We start from the raw sequence: 17,872 nt of genomic DNA, 5'->3' as shown, positions 1-17,872 counted from the left end.
CACAGGCAAAACCAACAGCCCAAACTCTTCTTATAATGGTTGTTGGTTGCTTTTGCAAAAATTTGAGGGGAAGAATGAACTGTCTCCATCCATAAATTGAAAAAGCAGAAATTGTCATTTCTTTTCCATTGTTTCTTAATGAAAGATACTCATTAGTGTCACTTCCCTCAGGTGAGACTGAGACATTTGTAGTTTTAAAACCGTTGAGTGATTCTGTTGGATACCCTTTGATGAACATTTCTGTCCCAGAAAAAAAGTTACACATAAGTACATATCATAACAAGTAAATGTACATGGTTTAAAATTTCTCAAGTTGGAGTCACTTAACTGTGAATATTAGGTTATATTTCTCTTGGCAGAAATAAATTCATATGGGAGGAATAAAAATTATTAATTTTATGATATAAAAAGATACTAAATGCTATAAAAGATTATTTTTCCTTGTTTTTCTTGTTAAGGAATTTTGAATGCAACTTTCAAAAAAAGTCAACTTTTTCAAAAAAAGAGGTCAACTTTTGAATAGTATTATGAGTGTGAAGAGTCAACAAATTTTATGCTTATAGCTTCATTTAATTATTTTGACCAAAGGTGACTACTTAAACAAATTCAAATTTGGGAACTTCTTATTATGTTATTCAAGTTCAACTATGTCTTCTAAGAACTGAGAGTATCTCATTTTTCAAAAGAATATTTGCATTTTATTGTAGAATGTCACTCAACAAACTTACAGAAAGAAGGTGAATCATAATTAGTACCAAACCTTTTCCTCTTTTAAAAATATTTCACATTCAAGTAACTTTATTAATATAACTTCACAGCAGTGCATGACTAGAAAATTGACTTTGTTGTAAAATGATTTAAACTTATTAATGTGCTTATCACATCAATATTTAACTAAAAGTAGAATTCCATCCCCCCCAAAAAAAAGAAAAAAAGAAAGAGCTCAAAAATAAAGAGGAAAAGTTTTAAAACTAACATGGGCACAGAAGGGGAGATGATGAAGCCCTGTGGGAAGCAGGTGTGAGGACTAAGGTACCCAGCACTGCTGACATCTGTAAATAGAATCACTACACTCATTAGCAAGGAAGCCCGGGAGAGATGAGGATAGTGACAACTTAGTTATCAAACTTTAGAAAGGGAGGCAGGCTTTCAGAATCTGCCATAAAATCCTCAGTTCATTTCAACCCTGCCAATTTGCACTCTGTGATAATGTGGAGCCGGTCAGTGATTTTCTGTTTGAGGTTTAAAAAAACCCATGCTTGCCAAGCAGCGGTATCAATATAAACACGATTACCAAGGCGGGATGCATTTGTTGTAAGAGGAAGAAATTCTAAGTGCTTAAAGGGACTTGAGAGGACTTAACAAGCCCAAAAGTTCAAATGAAAATGAAATATGACCTCCTTTTATTATAACAAAATTGCCTACCTTTAGCTGTTGTCCTTTTCTTTGAAATTACAGTCTACCACTTACCTCCAAATCCTAGGATTTATAAGTTTCAGTAGAAAAACGACCTGTTTTCTCTCAGTCTGCCTTGGTATGTTTTTATTATTTCTGGCATTACTTTCTTTGTTTAACCTTGATGAATTTGGATGGGTTAGATGCCTTCCAGATGAGCATAGAAACATTCAATTGGGAGTTCACTTAATAGAGTCATGGAGCAGCTTGTTCAAACTAATTTTAAGGTATGGATTTTTTTTTTTTTCATTTTCTCATTAGGACTTGCAGTCAGTTTCTTCTGGTTCCCAGAGAGTTCATTACCAGGTAACACATAATTGACTTTTCTTGTTTCTTACCTTCCAGCCAAAAGAAGCCCGTCTTTCAGTGTATGTCTCATTTTGATTTAGGGTCCACATCTTCTCCAGAGATAGTGTTTTCTCTAAAAAGAATCTGCTGAAGGCTTGATTCTGATTCTTTTGCCTTTTCCTGATTTGAGACCTCTTATAATACAAATTTGGAGTGCAGATGTTCTCCCAGGTCATTTGGGAAAGATTATAAAATGAAATGCTGCCAGGGGTGAACACCAGAAAACTCATCTCAGAGCAGCTTAGCAGGGCGGGGGCCATTGAGTCAAATAAGCAAAAAGTCCAGATCGAGGGTGGATTTCATGTGCCATTTGGTCATGGTTCATGTTCCATTTTCCTGCTGGCCGTTTTGCTTTGCACTCTTCTATCAATTTCACCCACAGGCTACATGTTGTCATGGTTCAAGAAGACCTCCTGTATATCCAGGGAGGTGAACTCCTTGCTTCTTATAGCCATCAAACAAAAGTCCTCGAGGTGCAATTAGATCGACCCATGCTGGTCTTTTGGACAAGATCTAACCAATCTGCTTGTCTCTTTAGTTGACCCACATCAAGTCCGTAGGAAGACATTCACTTATCTTTCATCCCAACGGATGAAGGCTGGGAAGAGCAGTTTCTTCCCAACTTCCCAGTCCATCCTGTATTGCACAGGCTTCTTTGGCCATTCTCTTACTCATTAGGTTTCTTGGGCATGGTATGAATAGTATACAGCATCATCCCAAACTGGAAAGGCCCATGTGAAGCTCTCTGAGTGGTCCTATTAAAGCCCTTCTTTTTCTGAAAGTCTCCTGTAACCTTCCCTGTTGGTAAGCGTGTAGTATGTGGGAGTCACATCATGCTAAGTGCTTCTCTAAAAAATAAATAAATAAATTACTTTATACCTCCATATGTGGGGAAAAAGGTTAAATACAGTCATGTGTTACTTAATGACAAGGATACAGTCTGAAAAATTGCATTATTCACCAGTTTAGTCTTATGAGCATCAGAGTATATGCATGAAGACTAACATGGTGATGATGTTACTGTCACAGTGAGCTGTGAGCTCCGGGAACCACTGTTGTGGATGTGATCTGCTGTGGACCATCACTGTGCAGTGCATGATTGTATGTCTGTATTTGTGAACTTGAAAGTCGGATTTAGCTTCTCATTTGAGGTTTTGGTACCTGTTTTGCTATACTTGAAACTTCCAGCTGAGACTTATTTGGCATAACAATAACAATAACAAAAGTTTAAAGACCATATACCTATTAGTCCTCTACATAACGTCTTTTCATTGCCAGTAAATACCCTCTACTCTTAGGGTAAATGACAGGAATGGACTTTGTGTTTTTATTTCTGTGTATGCTTATTTTTTAAACAGCATATTCCAAGGTTCCAGAATCCTTTCCTTCATCTGGCTGCAGTACAAAAGATAAAAAGTCACTTAGAGAGTTTATGCTGAGAAAACAAGAGACTTCTAGGTTGGTTATTAAACATTAAAAGGCAAATTTTTACTTATTTTTTTAGATAGAGATATCATTCTTCACATTGGCTATTAGCATGTTTATCTAAATCACCTATTTATGGGTAATTTTATTTTAAAATGAGTAGTGCTTTTAAAGGCTGACACTGATTTCTAACAGTTGGTACTGGTAGTCATACGATTATAAGGATCTGTTTCTTAAAAAAAATTGTACTTTTATCCATGGACATATGAGGTTTTGCAATTTTATCAAAATATTTCAAGAGCTTATCCTCGATAGTTTTATGAAACTCATACATTCATTTACTATTTTGCTTTATAGGAATATTTTCCTTCTGCTGTGAGAGTTTTGATCACGAATGTTTTTTACCATATTTTCTTTATGTCATCTTTGTACATATCCACAGAGATCATAGGATAGATGAAAGTCGAGAATATAAGAATATTTGTTTCATTTATTGTTTGGTAATAAAAACATGCAGAAGAATTAATGATATTTTTCTAAGTCAAAATATCACTGCATTATTTGTTGACTTGCAGTCGAGTCAACCCCTGGTGTCAAAACTGCTGCATTATAAATGTCATATCAAAAGGTTTTGTGCACTAAGCATAAAGGACAGCCAAGGTAATGATCACAGATGAATGTCAGGGTGTCACCTCCCCTGACCCTACTCCTTATTATGATAAAAGGAGGGAGTAGTAGAAAGAGTAGTAGAAAGCAGAAGCCTTTGGAATTAAAGACAAGAGATCTGGAAGCCCCGGATCTGCTCCTCACACAGGAAGCTTACCTGAAAGGGAGCCTGTGTTAGAAGTAACATGACCGGAGCAAAGCAAGAACATGACGAGGAATTTTCTGAGCACAGCAAAAGGGAACTGGCACTGAAGAGATGAACTTTCCCATTTGGCTGAGGACCTCAGGGGACCTCAGGGGAGGAATGGGTGGAAGGATGGCAAATGAGAGCTTTTTTTCAGCCACACTCATTTTGATATGCCTATGAGATCCAAGAGCTTTGGTGAGTAGAAAGTTGGATATGTGAATATTAAAGCTCATTGAAAAATCTAGGCTCAGAGATAGATATGTGGGTGTCATCAGCAAATGGATGGTGTTTACAAAGAGAGGAGGATGCAGGAGATTGCCCGGGGAGATTTCAGGTAAAGAGGAGAGCAAAATTTCATACTGATATGTGCTCATCAGTCTAGTGGAGCAGAGCTTTGAGAAAATAGTCAAGAAACATCATGGCTACAGAGACAGGCAGCAGGGAAGGCGGAGACCAAGGAGAAGGTGGCATCGTGACAGCCAAGAGTGAAATGCACGAGAGACCAAGGAGTAGTGAACTGTACAAATGCCACGAGACGCCAAAATGAAGGGGGCTGTTTTTGATGCTTTTTCTAAAGGTTCAGAAAAAGTACATGGGATGCATGTGCCATTAATTTTTATGTAGAAAGTGACAAAACCCTCTGGTGAGTAACTCAACACTAAGTCTTTTGTTTCTTACTGCAGAAACTGATAATGCATATTTTGTCTCAATGTGGAGGTTAGGGTGATACAGGAGAAGAATCTTTCAGAAATAGGGAAAACTGAACACCTTAAATGCTTTTTAATGAATTTTTTTTGTAAGAGATGGTATGAATAAGCTTGGAGAATTAACTGTGAAGTGAATGAATAAACACCAGTAAGCTTAAAAACTTGAGAAATTTCTGGCAGCTCACTAATTTGCAGCTGGAATTTTAGCTGACTATTGTCAAAGACTAGGGGAAAAAAATCTCAAGAGAAATCCAGCTATTTAGAAAGGTGAGCATGTGCCCAAGACACCTTATTAGGGAGCCATATGGCAGCTCCTTGCCACTTATGCATTGCATTTCCTTGGTTTCTTTCTCTTCCAAATTCATAGTGAATTCAAAGAGCTAAAGCTCAAAAATGACACCTTGCATTAACCTAACAAGGTGTCATAGGTTATACAAGAATGTGTTGGATATTTATAGCCTGCTGAAAATTCCAGCCTACACCAACTCTGAGGTCAGAAGACAATGACTCCTCATCCAAATGGCATCTGTGTAGCCTGTAACTCAAATGTTATCATGCAGGTGTGTGTATGCAGATTCCAGATAGACTTTAACATCAGCAAAAACAAATAAACTAACAAAAACACACAAAACTGGAATTTATAAAGAACTCACACTTTATCCATTGGATGAAGATGCTTCCTGTGGCCACCTACTATGAGATAATTCCTTCTCTGCTCCCTCTCTAAAAATTGCATCTCTTCTATATCCCAAGTCATAAAGTTACCAGGGAAATAGAGGCAGATTTGACTCTTCTTGTGGTTCTTAACTAGGGAAGATTTTTGATCTCCATAAGGGCTATTTGACAATGTTTGGAGACACTTCTCAGAGTCCATTGAGTAGAGAGAAAGGATCCTACTGAGTATGTTATAACATGCAATGAATCCCCTATGACAAAGAATTATTCATCCCTCAGTGTTGGTAATGTAGTCTCAGGAACCTGAGTCATTCTGATGGTGCTCTGTACATTACTGGGGGCCACAGGCAGATGTAAGTCTCAAAAGCAGAAAGTGGAATGAAAAAAACCAGCAAGGAGGAGAAAAGGTAGTGAGGAAGAACAGAAAGAGGCATCTGTGGGTAATGCGGAGTAGTCTATTAGCTGGCTTTTCATCACTGTCACCAAAATACTCTACAGAAACCACTTGGAGGAGGAAATGTTAATTTGACTCATGTTTTCAGAGATTCGGTTCATAGTCAGCCGTCTCCAAGGCAGAACCATCACAGCAGCAGGACGTGGAGCGAGAGAGATGCTTGACACATGGTGAACAGAAACGGAGAGAAAGTGAGAGAAAGGGCATAGGAACAGATAGAGTCCCAAGGCCATGCTCCTAGTGAACCACTTCCTCCAGCTGTACCCCACCTAGCTATAGTTACCACTGAGGGAATTCATTCAACTTAGGAATTCATCAATGGGCTAATTCACTGATGAGGTTACAGCTCAGATTCAGTTATTTCACCTCTGAATATAGTTGGATTGCCAAAACATGAACTTTTCCCCAAGTGATTCCATATCTAAGCCATTACAGGAAGAATAAAGAGAGAGGCAGGAACAATTGGGCTCTTTAGAGACATCCTCAGTTTCCCCTTTTCCCCAGGATGCTGTTCTGTGGGGCACTGAATATTACCTTACCACTTAATAACTTGAGATTATAATGAATACCATAGAATTCAATAGTAGTTTCAAAAGTGGATTTAGCCAGGTAATTTATTGCTTTAGGAATTAATTGACTTAAGACTAACACTAAAAGGGTTAGAGTATTTTTAAATTGGTAGGACATTTTTGAAAAGTCCTTTCATCCTTAAAGTAGTATAGAAAACTTCCACTTCCACAGGAAAATTCTCAGTCAAATCTGAGTCTGGATCTATTTGTTAGTTCTCTGATCTCTTTTTTCTCACAAACTTGCTTTTCTATATTATATTCCATTAATGCTCTGTTGAGTCCTAGGCAAACAGTATTTTCCCACAAATATTTGATTTATTTCTTTTCTTTTGATGCTATCTGTCCTTATTCATTTATCTCCTTTCTCTGAAATATCTCCTTCATTTGATTTTTTTTGGATTATGGAAGAATCCTTCAATGGATAAACTTAAAAAATTTTGAAGAATCCTTCCTGGAAATTAATTTATTTTATCCCAGAGAACAGAGGGGGGCAGCTAGCAACTTTAGGGAATCGTTTTTTCTTTGGGTTGATCAGAGCTGTCAGAAATGGGCCAAATGAGGATTTAAAGTGAGAATTGCCTAGGGCCTGGTCTGTTGACTGTTACAAATGGAAGCAATACTTTTAACACACACATAGGCACATGTGCTGGCACATCAACACACAGACACACACACATACACACACACACACACACACACACACACACACCTATTATTGTTATTAATGGAGAACTTTCTTTCCTAACCTAAAGCAATTCTTTATAATTTCAGAATATTTTCCACATCCATCTTCTAGTACCACCACTGTTTTTTCATTTCTTAGAGTTGGCTCTAAAAAGGCGTCCTTTGTTCTACTGATGTAGGAGCTGTGGGTACTAATGTAAGTTTGAGGCAAAAGGCAATTTAAAATGTAAAAAAAGCAGTAGTAGTTCTATTAATTGGGACTACAGTTAGACAGAGACACAAAAATACATATTTGTAAGCATTTTGGTGATAGAAAATTAAAACTCCAAATGGATATATTAGTTAGGTACTGGAGATGTCAGGGCAAACAGATGAGATACTTGGATGAGTAAGCAAGAAAGGAATTTTAAAGCAAGGTGATTATCCACTTCACTTTATTAAACAAAGCACAGATTCCAGCCCAAAGGATGTTTGTATTGACTCTGCTTATATCTTTACAAAATTTTATGAAATAAAAAGCATTTCATTTACATTTAAGGTATAAACGTCAGGTGAATATTGCTTAATTGGATAACCTACCAGAGTGTGTAATGGGGCTTCTGTGCCTTCATTAAATTATGTGTGCATCAGCCATGAGTAATTGATTGTAAATTAAGGGAAAGCTTGGCATATGCATGCCAAATAGTGGTTCAGATGGTGCCCTTATTAACTGTATGTAATTCAAGCTGGCTGGCTTACAGAAATATAATGTGTACATACATAGGTATACATAATATATGTTACATATATGAGAAATATTAGCTTTGATTTTGTGCATATAACTCTAGTTTCAGCATGAGACAGAGATTTTCCACTATCATACATCAAATAAGAAAATTCTCATATCAAGGATTTTTGAAATGAGCAGCTTCTGCTAATATCATATTCTTAAAGAACATGTAATTTTAGAGGAGAATTATATTTAAAATAGAAAGAATCAAGTTACCTCTAAGGTTATGTCATTCGGCCTACATTATAAAGCAGTGTCAGATGCACTCATCTAAACTGCACCATTTATTAGAAGAAAAATAACATCAAAAAATGAGCATACCAGGCGAAATGGCGCACGCTTGTAATCCCCGCGCTTGGGAGGCTGAGACAGGAGGATCACACGGGTTCAAAGCCAGCCTCAGCTACTTAGTGAGGCTTTCAGCAACCTAGTGAGACCCTGTTTCCAAATAAAATATTAAAAAGGTCTGGGAGTATAGCCCAGAGGTAGAAAGCCTCTGGGTTCCACCCCCAGTACCACCAAAAAAAAAAAAAAAAAAAAAAAAAAGAGCAAGTCAAATACCTTATCTGCAAGTCAAATACCTTATCTCTTTGATGAATCGTTGTTATGATTATGAAATTTGAGAGGATGGAAGAGACTAAAGATTAAATTCCAGAAAGCGATAGATGTTATGGTTACGGGAACAGCTCTTGTAATTATGTGACTACCTTCTGCAGTATGGCCGTGTTCATACAGTTCCGTTTCTTCAGTATCTACAAGCAGATCCCTTCAAAAGGTGCATATTTTAAGCTTGTATTTTTGCACATTTATTCTGATGAGTAGAATTCACAGCTCTAACACATATCTAATCATTCACGTACGCTCTGTTTATTGATGAGAAGAATGCTGCTAAACCCAAATGAGGGTTCCACAAAATTAAAGTCAAGTCTGCCCCAGGAACCAATACTCTGCACCCTGCCAGGGATGTCTTGTTTCTCACACTTCCTTCTGGTTGCTCAAAGCTCATTCATGCTCCACATTTCACTGCTGTTCACCCTCTTGCGAGAGGTCAGAGTATGCCCTTAAACTCAGGATCCCTTAATGTCAGAGAGACCCTCCCTGTCAGCGAGACCGTCAGCAGCAAGCCCACACTGGCAGTTATGGCACCCACAGTGGGCTAGAAGGAGAGTTGTTTAAAACGAAAAGTTCAGCACAGTGGATATTACCTCCCTACTAACACTACTATTACTCGCTTTCAATAGAGTACGTGGGGGTAGGAAGTAGGTAGGCAACGTGACTGGGTAATTTGAAGGGGCAGGAACTGAATTATGAGGAATAAATTGCCTGATGAGAAACAGACACATATCTGTAATCTCTGTACTTGGAAAACTGAGACAGGAAAATCACAGGTTCAAGGACAGCCTCAGCAAGTAGTGAGAGTTTCATCAACCTAGAGACACTCTGTTTCAAGAAGAAGAAAAAAAGGTTTAAGGATGCTAAGGATGTAGAATGCCCTGGGTTCAATCCCCAATACAAAGAAAGAGCAAGAGAGAAGAAAAGGAAATAGAAAGACTAGTTTGACAGTCATCGAAAGCTAAGTTTATGGAATGTTCTTCGATGCTAGGTACAGTAGAAGTTTTAATAACCATCAAGATTAGAAACATCTGCAGTAGCTTTTGCTTTCTTCTGGCTTTTGTTTGAGCTAAGTCTAGGAAATTCTCTTTTCTCAAAGTTGATGAATCCCACCCATCTTTTAGAATCACAAATAGTTCTAATTTCTCTAGAAAGAGTCCATTTCTCATGGACTCTGAGCAAAAGAGGCTCTTTGCTCCACTACGTGGACACTGGAGCTTCTGAGACAAAGCAGCTCTTCACAAATTGCAGCTCAGAACTGCAGTTCTTCAGCGTGGCCAGCATTCAGATGCAGAAGTGTTTAAAGACAGAAGTTCCTGAAGAATCCTGATGTGGGTGAGGCAGGTAGGAGCTGGATTATGCAGGCCTTTTAGTTAACGGGATGAAGAGACAGTACATAAACATAGGATTGTGGCTCAAACCAACCTGTTATGTGTGATAAAAAGCTAACATTTCTAAATGAACTCTGTGACAGCAACCAGGTAATTATGAAAACAGAGAGGGTGGTCTTGTGAGACTGGAACATTCAATTGTGAATTCTGATAGGCCCATATATTTTTTGGGGAAATCTTCTTATCTGTAAAGTATTCAGTAAGTCAAATAATGTAAACAAAATCAAGTAGTCTAAATTGTATTTAATGTATAACCAACAATAAATGGAGCCCTGTTTATGGAAAATCCTCAGAAAGTTCCAACTTCTGAGATCTAGAAGACTAGATCTTCAGGCTCTGAAATGTTCTCCCATGATTATTTGCAGCTTATCTAGATTGTTTCTTATCTCTCAGTGCCAGAAGATGGAGATGAGTTAGAGCAGACGCTGTAGGTGGAGGACTAAGAGGAGAAAGAAATGAAGGAGAGTGAGGGTTAGTAGGGTTAGCCGCTGTCTGTTCTACTCAACATCTTGGCAGGCAGCTTTGGGCTAACTGGATTGGGTGATGCAGGATGGTGTCCATTGGCATAACCAGATAATAGCACCAGTACTATTTGAAATCTACTGTCCCAGACCAAAGGTCTTTAGCCCTAAATTTCATACTCAAAAGGAAAAGCCTGTGTGTATGTGTGTGTGTGCGTGTGTGTGTGTGCGTGCATGTGTACATGTTCTCTCATGGGGTGGGGTGTACAGGTGATTGAACACAGAGGCATTCTACCTCCAAGCTATACCCATAGCCCCCCATTTTTTATAAACAGGATCTCAATAGGATGCTGAGAGTCTCACTAAATTGTTGAGGCTGTCCTTGAATCTGAGATCTTTCTGTCTCAGCTTCCCAAGTACTTGGATTCTAGATGCACACCACCAGGCCCAGCTGAAAAGGCTTTAATGTGAAATAAGCCCACTCTGTGCTTCGTCAACAATTCCTGTGTCTTTTACTCTCTTCATTGCATCCTCTGTTTCTTTTACTGGATAACTCAAAATCCTTTCCTAGAATTGGTGGCTTTTAGCAATAGCTAGGAAGTTAATTAAACATCATCATTAAAAAGACCACCTCTTGGGAAAAGAATTTGAAACGTGGTAAATCAGACAGACTGTAACTCTAAAATTGAACCCAGAAGGAGTCAGAAGAGTGCCTGGGCTGGTTCATTGTGCAGAGGTGAACCTTAAACCTTGAAGATGTATTTCAAACCTTTGTTCTTTGTAGCCTTTGAATTATGTATCTTGTACCTAATTAGCTTTAATAAGTATATATTGAAAATGCTAATCCCAATAGTATCACAAAAATAAAAATAATTCATAACTTTGGTACAGCTAGGTAGCCCCAGTGAGCAGGTGAAAAGTTAACTTTGATGAAACTAAGCAAATACCAAGTAAGCACAGTCAATAGTGACTTAGGAACAAAGAGGGCAGTAAAATCAAGCATCCTCAAAAATATTGCTGTTGACAATAGAAGATATTCAACTATGGAGACAGTACCCTGTATTTAAGACAATTATATAGCTTCTAATATTGTGGAAAGAACCAGTGGACTGTTGATTAACACAAGCCCTACAAGCACCAAACCCACAGATGGCATGATTTCAGCCTTTGTTTAATGCTATTCTTTTTTTGCGTCCACTCATACAAATCCGTCCTATTTCTTTCTTTTCTCTGAAACCCAGAATCTGAGCGCAAATATGGTTATGGATAAAAGTGTTGTTCTGGGGAGAGCACCTTCTAAGCAATCTGGTCTGGGACTTGGCCTGTGTCCCACGAATTCCTCCGGTAACTAAAGGTCAAATCATCTTTGGTAATATAGTTTTGTTGCAGCTGCCCCAGTGTGATTGGTCTAGAATATCTGGATATGCGTATGGGCCTATAACAGTCCATGAAGTAAGCATCATACATGTCATTTCATTTATCCTTCAAAAGAACCTTGCACAATTGATGCTGGTATAGCCATTTTACAAAAGAGGTGCTCACAGCACAGACTTAATAAGAAACTTTCCTAAATCCTTAAAACCGGTGGGACCAGGATTGTTATGACCCACAAAATAGGTGCTCTTGGAAATCAGACTTCTATTTCGACTGGCCTTACAGATAACTGAGCCTGGATCATACACAGTGTCTTGTCTTGTGCTTCCTTTCCATCTTAGGTCTATCTCCCCTAAGATATTTGAATATTCCAAGGACAGGAACATATTTTGTTATTCCAAATCCTTGGGATGATAATCATCTCATTCTACAGATTTTTAGTTCCATAGCAGACTTTCTCATGCTAAGTAATGTTTGCTCTATTTTTCAACTCAAATAATATCCAACAACTACAATACCCTCTTCAGCCACCACCCCATTCCCCACCCCAACTTGCTTTTTTACTTCTTCTCCTTCAGGTCTTTTGGATATAGTCTAAGCATCTAGATGTTTACAGTAGCTAGATTTCCTTATTTTTTTAATTTTATAGATTGCTGGTATAATTTATAAGTATGCTTTGTATTTTTTATAGTTTGCCAATCAGCTACACTGGGATATCACTTTTATACTTATTTCATAAAAATCACCAGCCTTTCATGTTCCAATGTGTTTTCATTTGTATATAAGTCTATGGATTTGATCCAAGGGCTGAATTTTGTTGAAACTTTTTTTTAGTAACTTTGTATGTTTGCAAAAAAAATTTTTTTAAATAAACTGCATTATGAATCTATTCAGGTGTTCACTATATTTTTTGAAATTCAAGTGTTTTGTTGACATGGGACCTCATTATGTTAATAGCTATCTTGTCACAATCTTACTTTAAAAAAATTAGAAACGCCGGGCGTGGTGGTGCACGCTTGTAATCCCCGCACTTGGGAGGCAGAGACAGGAGGATCGCGCAGGTTCGAAGCCAGCCGCGCGCGCTGGCTTAGGAGACCCTGTTTCCAAATAAAAATATAAAATAGGTCTGGAAGTGTAGCCCGGAGGTAGAAGGGCTTCCAGGAACCCCAGTACCACAAAAAAAAAAAAATAGAAACAAGTTGGAAAGTGCTCTAATGGAAGAGGAAGAAAATGCAAACCCATTTTAGTGTAGTGTTTCAGTAAAGCTAGATCTCTACCAGTGCTTAATATATAGTTCCCCAGGAAGGTATCCAATTTACTTTTCCATAAGATTGACTTCTTATGTCAGGTTTCTGCACTTTTAACTAATGATGTATTATATAAATTCAATAAAGTCCATGTAATGTCTACTATAGATGCCTTTCTTTTTTGTTTACTTTTTTAAAGAACATAAATAGAACTTAGGGCACTGAAATTTTTTTGGGGGCAGGGGGCGCTCCATGGATGGAAGTAGGCAAAAAGTTCATTGAGATGTTCTAATGATCTGACTTTCCTCACAGTCAAGAAAATGGCCACATGCTCAGGAAGTTCTGTTTGGTACTGCCATCACCAGTAACTAGAAACAGTGATTGCTTTCTTGTGAGTCTTTGGATATTGCTCTGGTATATTTTATAGCTTAAATTGTTTTAACCTAAACTTTGGAGTTTTTAAATTAGTGACTTCTTAAATTTTAGGACTCTTAGGTCATTTGGGTGATTTAGAGAAAGCAGGATTCCTTCTCTCCAGAAAAAGGCATGTACACGTAGACAAATGTAGCACAAAATCTTAGGTTTCAAGGATTGCTGTACCTGTTCAAAGACCCATGAAAGTATTTGGAAGTTTTGTTTTCATCAAGCAATGTGATCATGTTCTTTGTAGACAAAACTTCCTAAGAAACATTGTAAATACTGTAAGGGATTTTGAATAATGGGGTGCTGCTTGTTGAATTTAATATACTTTACTGTAGTTTATCTTTAATCTTCAAATGGAAGATTGTTAAAATCTCTATTTTCTAGCTAAATGAAATGAAGAAAAGATTACAATCCTAATTTTTTTTTTTTTTCGGTACTAGGGATGGAACCCAGGGTCTTTCTACCTCTGAGCTATACTCCCAGGCCTTTTTTATATTTTATTTGGAAACAGGGTCTCACTAAGTAGCTGAGGCTGGCTTTGAACCTGCGCAATCTTCCTGTCTCAGCCTCCCAAGTACTCCCAAGTACCTCCCAAGTACTGCGCCACCACGCCGGCTTAATCCTAATTTTTAAACTGACTTTATTAGCATCATTTCTACTGAATGACTGTTTAACTGCATTCCAGTGGGAGGCAAAAGCTGGTCCTCTCTTATTGCTAAACAAACTAATGTCAGAAAACCATGCTTTACTAGAGGACACATCAATAAAAACCCATTTGCAGTATAGAGACCACATTCTTGATAAACTTGAAAAATTCTCATGTACAGTGCAGAAATCATGGGTGTTCATGCTGAAAAGAATATTTGAATGGTTTGAAAAATTATATCTAGAATTATATAGGGTAAATAAAGAATACAAAGCAAAATAAGACATATAGAAGACAAATACATATAAATTGGTATGTAATTAAATTAACATTTTTAATCAATGTGTGATAAACTAGCCATGCAGCTGAGTCTGTCAATCTGCATTTTATTAAACTAGAAAATGTCTACTTTCTCTAATTTGAATTTGAATATCCTAGCTATAATGTTATATACATTTCCTTTTTTAATTTTTGAAACAGGGTCTCTGAAGCCAGCATGGCTGGCTTCGAACCTCGCTGATCCTCCTGTCTCTGCCTCCCAAGCGCGGGGATTACAAGTGTGCGCCACCATGCCCAGCCTATATTTCCATTTTTTAAATGACAAATTAAATATTTTGCTATTATTTTAGTTAACTTTTACCTATAGAAATTGGAGTATGTTTTTCTAGTGTTCTTTGGTGTTCAGCATCAAAATTCAGAAAGTGCCCTTGATGTTTAAGTTGTTTTACTCTTTGATAAAACAACCAAGTATCTGTTTAATATTTTTATTTATTATCTCCATAGTTCCCTCTAAAACTTTGAAATCAATTTGAAATTTCTTGGTCTATAACCACATTTCTCACCAAACTGAGAGATGTCAGTAGTTTTACACATTTTATAAAAATGCATTAAGAACCTTTAAAACAAGGTATCACACATGTCAAAATACAGTTCTCAAAATGTTGAACAGAATTCTCATAAACATAAATATTACATCCACTTTGAGATTTCACTTAACTCACTGAGTGGGTTGACAAAGCCAGTTCAAATGAGAAGAATATCTATCTCTATATTTATAGTTATCAACTCTATGATTATAAATGTTAATATGAGTTCTCAGTGAGACCATTTTCCTTTTTTCCAATTAGCTAATTCATAGGATTCATTTATAACAAAAATATATGGTTCTATCACACTAAACCTTAATAGGATGCATGGTTACTATGCACCAATAAAAATATATTTAAAATTAACCAAAGACCATACAACCCCCACCCTGCCCTATGCTCCTGTGTATACCCAAGATTTCTAGTAATAACATGGATCCCTTTTCGTCCTGGAAGCTTTAGGCACATGGTTCTTTAGCCTGTTATCAGACTCATCTGAAAGACTTGTTGAAAATGAATGCTGAGTTTCACCCCAGGGTTTCTGTAGACTTGGAGTGGTCTGGGAAGTTGTCTTTCTAACAAGTTCCTAGTTGATGCCGCTGTTCCAGGGTTCAGACTTTGAGAACCACTGATCTAGATCCAGGAGCTCCCTGAGAATGAGGTTACATGGGTGGGGTAATGCCTGGCCCTCGGGAGGTCAGTGCGACCTTTGCCTGGCTGTCTTCTCCTTTGTCCTTCCTGTCAGCCTTTCTTGTCTCCTCTGTACACATGGATCAGCAAGTTCACATTGCCACTGAGAGCTGCTTTCTGTTCCCCATATCTGAACGTCTCAAACCCCTCACAAGGGTGAAGTTCCCAGGGCCTTCTCACAGACTCCTCACCTTCATTTGTCTTTTTCTCTCAGTGATTTTAATAACACTATGAACCAGAGCTAGAATGCTCCAAATTCATGTGTAGTAAACTTAAAAGCACTTTTCCTCCCCACCAGTTAGCATTGGTGATGTTCTTTTAGTAGGGGAAGATTTTAATTTCTGGAATTTTAGAACCATCAGGAGATAATTCCTTCATTTTCAACCTGCCAGTTCCTTAGGCCTTTCTGCCAACACAGCCTTAATTTCTTATAAGAAGTAAAAGTTTCAGAAGTTCTAAGGAAGTTTGGCAGTTATTGGAGACTGAGTGGTAGTATGAATTCAGGTAAGGTAGCTGGCCCTGGCAATCGGAAGATTTCTAGAAGCTACATTTCCAGAATTCATGGTCCAAGCAGGTGCCTGTGGGTTGGAGTTGGGACACTAAGGATATACTTTCAGGGGTTTGGAGGGACAAGGAAGATAAAGAAAATTATCACAAGATGTGGCAGGATCAATTGAGGGTAACTTATTTTTCCAGAAACAACTATTGCAAACAGAGGACTTAAGGGAATTAGATTTTTGTTATGTTACAGAAATACCATTTGAAAGGAAGAAAGGGGCTAATCCAGAGATTAAATAAAGTGACTAGCCTTAGGGAAGAGAGAAACAACTTTGTCTCTGCCTAGAGGAAGAAAGGAAGGTGCTCATATCAGGTGGCATCAAAGTCAAGTAAGAGAAGGATCGTCAGGGATTTAGAAGTGAGAAATCTTGAGCATGCTATGGTGGATGAGGAGATGCTGGTTGATTCAGTGTGGGGCATAATGATTTCTTCATGGGACAGCCTAACAGAGTTTGTACTTCTTGCCTAGAATTCTGCAGTTGGGTTTGATGGACATAACTGGGGGTAGAGATGACTCAACCTATGAGCTTAGTTTTCCTTCTATGTAATAGATGATGCTCTCGTTCCAAGGAGATTTGAGCTGCATGTGATGGCTTCTTGTGTTTCTTACATACTATCAGTTGCATTTGACCAGCAGATACAGCTTGATTCTCTCTCATTCTCTGCCCATGGTTGATCTACATGGAGAACCACAGTGTAGATCACAGCCTGCTGCCACTAGCTCCCCCACTCCACAAAAGCAAAGAAATTCCCCAAAGGTAGTCAGCATCTCACATTAGGTCATTTATGAATACTTAATGAATCTGTTGATAACCTCGTGGAAGTTTCAAGTAGGAGTTGTCTCAAAGGCTAAATTAATCTCAAAGCTGAAGGATGTTTCTGTTTCTGCTAGAATGTGCTTTGGTCTCCTTGCCAGTCCTTTGTTCAGGAAGGACATGTACTCCTAGAAGTAGGTGACTTGACAGGATGGGCTGGGGGCGAAGCTTCCCAGGGTATTCACATGTAGCCATGAGAATGTTTGTGTCTCTTTCCAGGACCAGGAGACCTCCTTCCCCCGGGCCTTCTCAGCCCAGAGGCTGTCCCCTTGGTGGTGCTTCCTAGATGGTGAGTGCCTATGTGCTTGCAAGTGACGGGGGTTGGGGAGGCAGCAGGACACTATGTAGATTGAAGAGTGACTCTGGTTTTTCCAAAGATTACTGAGAAAGCCTTTCTGTGACACCACAGGATTTGTATTTATATCTCAAAGATGTGACCTCCTTGATTTTACTAAAGCCATCAGGTAAAGCACTTTGATTAATGTTGGCCAAACTCAATACTAAATCTACTCAAACTGACATGTTCCTTTAGCATTCCCTTTTCCTACAACCGTGGAATGACTCCCTTAAATTAATCCAGGCCAGTAGCCAAGTTCTATAAGCATAGGCTGAGATTTCTATGTCATTTGCATGTCATGGAATTTTCATATTCTCTCTGTGTGACTATCATCTCATTGGAAATATGTATAAATTTTTGCAAAACGGATGAAAGATTCTCATTACATTCCCACCTGCTCTGCTGGGCATAACATATTACATGCGTAATGGGTTAGTTACTTTATGATTGTTTAATGAGTCCATTTTTATCTCAAGCATCACTTACTTTCTGAGATACTGCCAAATCCCAACT

General features: G+C 38.1%; 1 protein-coding gene across 3 annotated transcripts in view; it reads left to right on the top strand.

The window, feature by feature from the left end:
* DGKI (diacylglycerol kinase iota) overlaps positions 1-17,872 on the top strand; it is a gene marked incomplete at both ends in the record, with an annotated part of 483,096 nt that overhangs the window by 387,203 nt on the left and 78,021 nt on the right. For all 3 annotated transcript variants that reach the window (XM_080700835.1, XM_080700834.1, XM_080700836.1), the window contains 2 exons: positions 1,717-1,761; positions 17,242-17,311. In XM_080700835.1, the coding sequence (XP_080556961.1) occupies positions 1,717-1,761; positions 17,242-17,311 (115 nt within the window). The remainder of the gene's footprint in view (positions 1-1,716; positions 1,762-17,241; positions 17,312-17,872) is intronic.

The sequence above is a fragment of the Muscardinus avellanarius genome (genome assembly GCF_963383645.1).
Source record: "Muscardinus avellanarius genome assembly, chromosome: 9".
NCBI lineage: Eukaryota > Metazoa > Chordata > Mammalia > Rodentia > Gliridae > Muscardinus > Muscardinus avellanarius.
This window is presented reverse-complemented; position numbering and strand designations above follow the sequence as displayed.